This window comes from Apaloderma vittatum, unplaced genomic scaffold, assembly GCF_000703405.1.
Source record: "Apaloderma vittatum isolate BGI_N311 unplaced genomic scaffold, ASM70340v1 scaffold30167, whole genome shotgun sequence".
Taxonomy (NCBI): domain Eukaryota; kingdom Metazoa; phylum Chordata; class Aves; order Trogoniformes; family Trogonidae; genus Apaloderma; species Apaloderma vittatum.
The window spans coordinates 448-5,646 of NW_009725027.1; the positions used below are offsets into that span (position 1 = coordinate 448).

Consider the following 5,199-nt stretch of genomic DNA (forward strand, 5'->3'; position numbering starts at 1 on the left):
CACAGGGCGGCGGGGGAGGACAGCCACCGTCGTGATGAGCTCACAGTCCTCCGAGACCACCAGCTTCTCTCGCTGGTTCTGTTCTTTGGGCTCAGCCCTGGGTCACACGTGGGGAAGGCCAAGAGACCCTGGTGACACCTCCGGCCTGGGCAAAGCCAGCGCCACAGCAGGAGATGGGGACACTCACTGGTTGTCCAGGACGGGGAGGTCCTCCTCGGCCAGTTGATCATCCTCCAGCTCGCTCACCTTGGCCTCCTTGGCCATGGCGAGCGGGAGGGACTCCGTGGGGTTGTGGAGATGGTCGGCTCCTGAAATGAGATGGGGGTCAAGCAGGCCCTCCTGTCCCCTCCCCAGCCTGTGAAGGGCCTCCATCCCACCCCTCAACCCCAACAGGGTCTAGGCCAGCTCCCAGCTCAACCCCACCACGTGCATCCAAAAGAAGGGACCCTTGGGTGCCCCACTCCCATACGCCTCACCCAAGTTGTCCCGTAGGGCGCTGGCCTCCAAGTGTTGGTCAAAATTCAGGTTGGGCACCAGCTTCAGCCTCATTCGGGAGTAGGTCTCGGCGCTCGACAGCTTCCAGCGAACCTCTGGTGGGTTCCTGAGGGGGCAGGCGGGGTTGAGACACCCTGAGGACACCCAAGTGTGCCACCCCTCCATGGGGACTGAGGTGGGGGCTCACCGGTCAGCCCAGGCGGAGCGGGGTGAGGTGAGGAGGCGGCACAGGGACCGCCACTGCTTCAGCACGGTGCTGTGGTGGTTGTTGGCCTGCTTGAGCACGTTGGCGTGTCGGGCGTTTTCCGCCTTGGAACGTTTGGCTGCCGGCTCCAGCACCAGCTCCTGCCAAGAAAGCGGGAGAGTGAAGTGACAGCAGGGCTTGGGGACATCCCCAAAGCGAGGAGCGTGTCCACAGGGTGACAAACCCCAGGGCAGGGAGAATATCGCCAGGATGATGTACTTGGGGTGAGAAGCACGTCCCTGGGATGATGTCCCTGGGTGAGGAGCACAGCCCCAGAATGATAAGGACACCCCAAGGATAATGGTTCTGGGATGAGGAGCACATCCCCACAACAACATCGCCACGATGAGGACCACCTCTCGAGAATAATGTCCCCAGGGCAAGGAGCACGTCCCCAGGATGAAGAGCACATTCCCAGGATTGATGTCCCTGGGGCAAGCATCATGTCCCTAGGGCAACATCCCCGGAGCAAGGAGCATGTCTCCAGAATGATGTCCCTGGGGTGAGGAGCATGTACTCAGGGCAAGGAGCACATCCTTGGAACAATGTCCCTGGGATGATGAGAACATCCCTGGTACAATGCAGCCAGGATGAGGAACATGTTCCCAGAACAATGTCCCAGGATGAGGATGATGTCCCCAGAGCGAGGATGTCCTCAGGATGAAGAGTATCCCTAGTATCTATGTCCCCAAGGTGAGGAGAACATCCCCAGAGTGAGAAGCACATCCTCACGACCCCCAGATGATGTCGCTGGAGTGAGGAGCAGGTACCCAAGGTGAGGAGCACATCCCTCAAACAACATCCCTGGGTTGATGAGCACATCCCCAAGATGATGTCCTCGGTATGAGGAGCACATCCTGAGGACCATGTCCCCAGGTGAGGAGGATGACCCCAGGATGACATCCTCAGGGTGAGGAGCACATCCCCAGGATTAACATCCCCTGGGAGAGGAGCACGTTCCTAGGATGGCATCCCCCGTGCAAGGAGCACATCCCCTGGAGGACATCCTTGGGATGAGGAGCATGTCCCCAGGGTGATCAAAGAATGGCCTAGGTTGGAAGGGATCTTAGAGATCATTTAATCCAACCTCCCTGTTTTGGGCAGGGACGCCACCTCTTGACTAGACCAGGCAACACATGGGGACCGAGCAGGAATCGAACCCGTGACCTCGGTGTTGTCATTGTTGTCAGCACCGCGCTCAACCCACTGAGCTAACCAGCCCCCTTGATGTCCCACGGGTGAGTAAGAGCCAGTACCTGGAACATCTTGCGGCTCGCCGCCTTCTCCTGCTCCCGCCGCTGGGAGCTGCTCATCATGGCGTCGTAGCAGGCGTTCCAAAAATTGGACATGTGGTCGTGGCTCTTGGCGAAGGTGTCCATCTCAAACTGGGCCATGGTGGGTTGCACCTATCAAGAGAACCAGGATGAGAGGGGAGTGGGTTGTAGAGCTTGGCACCCACCAACCATCACCCAGGCTATGAGCACCCCTTCTCTGGAGGTCACTCCTGAAGACTCTCCCAACCTAGTGGTGGTGACAGGGGACCCCACCACAGCATGGACTCATCTCTAAGCCTGGAAAGGTGTTCCCCCAACAGTGATGCCACCCCATCACCCCACAGCACCCACGTGCTTCTCGATGAAGCCCCTCCACTCCGCGGTGGTGCAGAAGAGCTGGAAGTCCTCGTAGAAAGTGGGGCTGCCGTTGGTGGGAGGCAGCGAGGGCAGGAAGAGCTGCAGCTGCAGGGTCTCGTAGCACTGGTCCATGAGCGTACGGACGATGGGCACCAACCAGGAGAAGGTCTCCGACTTGGTGTCCAGCGAGCGGCGCAGCGGGGTCTCTAGCTTGCCCAGGAGATAGCAAGCCTCGTCCTTTTTGGGGGCTGAGGCGGTCTGCAGCAGGCTGTGCAGCTTCACGTAGGCCAACGAGTGCAGCTGGTGGTGGTGGGGACACGGGACATCAGGTGGGACCACCTGCCCCGCCCCGAGGGGCTGGGGTCTCACCCTAGGAAAGGGTGACCTACCTGAGGGTCCTGCAGCATGATGTAGCCCACGAGGATGCGTAGACCCGTCTGGGCCATCTCCTTGAGGTCGGAGGTGCCGTTGGCCAGGTGGTACCAGACACCCAGCTTGTCCAGCAGACTGCTCAGCCCCTCGTAGATCTGGGTGGGGAGAAGCACAGCGAGACCCCCACCTGGTCAGGTGCCTCTACACACCTTTATGGCTGGGTGGAAGCAAAGCCACCAGGTTTGTCCCCATCACCCAAACGCCCTTGGCTTTGTCTGACGTGGGTTTGGGTTATGGGTAGGGGTTAGGATTAAGGGTTTAGGGGCAGAGTGGAATCATCATCGTCATCGTCATCACAGCATGATCATAGAGTGCAGTGGGTTGGAAGGGACCTCTAAAGATCATCTAGGCAGGTCATCTTTTGGGTGCCACAGTATAAGACACTGAGGTGTTGGAGCAGGTCCAGAGAAGGGCAACGAAGCTGGGGAAGGGTCTGGAGAACAAGTGTGGTGAGGAGCAGCTGAGGGACCTGGGGTTGTTTAGTCTGGAGAAGATGAGACTGAAGGGAGACCTTCTCGCTCTCTACAACTACCCGAAAAGAGGTTCTAGTGAGGTGGGGTCAGTCTCTTCTCCCAAGGACAAGAGGACATGGGCTTAAGTTGCACCAAGGAAGGTTCAGATTGGATATTAGGAAAAAATTCTTCAGAGAAAGAGCGGTGAGGCACTGGCACAGGCTGCCCAGGGCAGGGGTGGAGTCCCCACCCCTGGAGGAGCTCAAAACACGTGCAGACGTGGCACTTGGGGACATGGTTTAGTGGTCATGGTAGTGTTGGGTTGATGGTTGGACTTGATCTTAGAAGTCTTTTCAACCTTAATGACTCGGTGATTCTATCCTATGCTAGTCCAACCCCCGTGCCGTGAGCAGGGACATCTTCAACTAGATCAGGTTGCTCAAAGCCCCATCAAGCCTGACCTTGAACGTTTCCAGGGATGTGGCATCACTGACCACCTCACCGGGCAACCCGTGCCAGCTTCTCACTACCCTTATCATGAAAAAATTCTTCATTATATCCAGTTTAAACCTCTCTTTTAGTTTAAACTCGTAACTCTAACGACGAACTCGCTAGGGTCTGGGTTTATGGCGACGGTGTAAGGTCAAGGGTTAGGACTGGGATTAGAGTTGAGGTTTAAATCAGGGATATAGAATTAAGAATTAGGATTAAGGAGGTACGGTTATGAGTTAGGGTTAGATCTTACCATATAGGGTTAAAATATTGGATTCGGGTTTACGGTAAATTGTAGGATTGGAGTTAAGTGTTCGGATTAGGGGTCAGGGTTTAGGGTACAGGGCTAGGGGGTTGGAATTATGGTAAGGGTTAACCTTGAAGTTTAGCTTCAGGGGGTAGGGCTTGGGATCAGGGTTAGGCTTTAGAGCAAGAGCGTAGGGTTAGGGTGAACAGCAAGGGTTAGGGTTAGATTTACAGGTTATGAGTTATGGTTTAGGATTAGATCTTGGCATATAGGGTTAAAATGTCAGATCTGGGTTTATGGTTAATTCGTAGGATTGGATTAAGTGTTGGGTTTATGGTTTAGGGTGAGGGTATAGGACTGGGCGTCAGAGCAAGGGCATAGGGCTAGGGTTAGGGTTTAGGATTAGGTTTTGGTTTATGGGTTACAGGTGAGGGTTTAGGGTCAAGGCACAAGTTATTTTCTAAGGCTACGCTCACGGGCTGCAGGGCCAAGATCAGGGTGCAGATCTCGGGCTTGAGATCAAGACCTCCTCCTCGCGCCCACCCACCTTCTCGCTCCACAGAGCCTGGTTGTTGTGTCCCTCGGAGAATAAGAAATCCTGGAGCAGCCGCAGCAGCTTGAGGGCGTTGTGGGCGAGACCGGGCAGGGCGGCCGGCCCCGACTCCTTCAGATCCGTCAACGCCGACTCCAGCATCATCTCCAGCAGGCTGTGGGAGAGCAGGTGCCTCCGTAGGGTGCTCCTCCCTCGGGATAAACCCACCCGGGACCTGAGCGGGACTCACCTGCGCTTGATCTCATCGGGGGGCCGCACCAGCTCACACGCTGTGCCCAGCTTGGTGAGGACGGAGAAGACCTGCCCGCGTTCCCTCCACGCGGCGTCGTCCCAGCCCTCCACCCCGCGCCAGGTCACCGAGAAGATGATGTTGGTCAAGAGGTTGCACAGCTCCTCCTCGGGCATTTGCTGCCGAAAGCGAGGAAGGGTGAGAGGTCCTGCGTCCAGAATAGCCCAGGGTGGTGGGCACGATGGTTTGGGGCTCACCTGGGGGTTGCTGGTGTTGGAGACGTTGTCACTGGGCAGCACATCCTGGTAGCTGCTCTCATCCAGGACGTTGGAGAGGCTGGAGCTCTTGCGTGCTCGCATCCCCGGGAAGGGTTTGAAGCTCTCCAGGGGCGAGGGGGTGCCGGGGCCGCTGGCGGGGGTCTGCG

General features: G+C 57.2%; 1 protein-coding gene across 1 annotated transcript in view; it reads right to left on the reverse strand.

Annotated features, from left to right (window-relative positions):
- Nucleotides 1-5,153, reverse strand: part of LOC104276446 (neurobeachin-like protein 2) — a 5,586-nt gene extending 433 nt beyond the window's left edge. Inside the window, exons 1-10 of the mRNA XM_009872758.1 lie at nt 5,033-5,153; nt 4,776-4,954; nt 4,541-4,700; nt 2,760-2,897; nt 2,365-2,670; nt 1,996-2,145; nt 683-840; nt 477-601; nt 188-308; nt 45-97 (exon numbers count right to left, since the gene is read on the reverse strand). Coding sequence (XP_009871060.1) covers nt 45-97; nt 188-308; nt 477-601; nt 683-840; nt 1,996-2,145; nt 2,365-2,670; nt 2,760-2,897; nt 4,541-4,700; nt 4,776-4,954; nt 5,033-5,134 — 1,492 coding nt within the window. The 5' untranslated portion in view covers nt 5,135-5,153. The remainder of the gene's footprint in view (nt 1-44; nt 98-187; nt 309-476; nt 602-682; nt 841-1,995; nt 2,146-2,364; nt 2,671-2,759; nt 2,898-4,540; nt 4,701-4,775; nt 4,955-5,032) is intronic.
- Between the last annotated feature and the right edge of the window lie 46 nt (nt 5,154-5,199).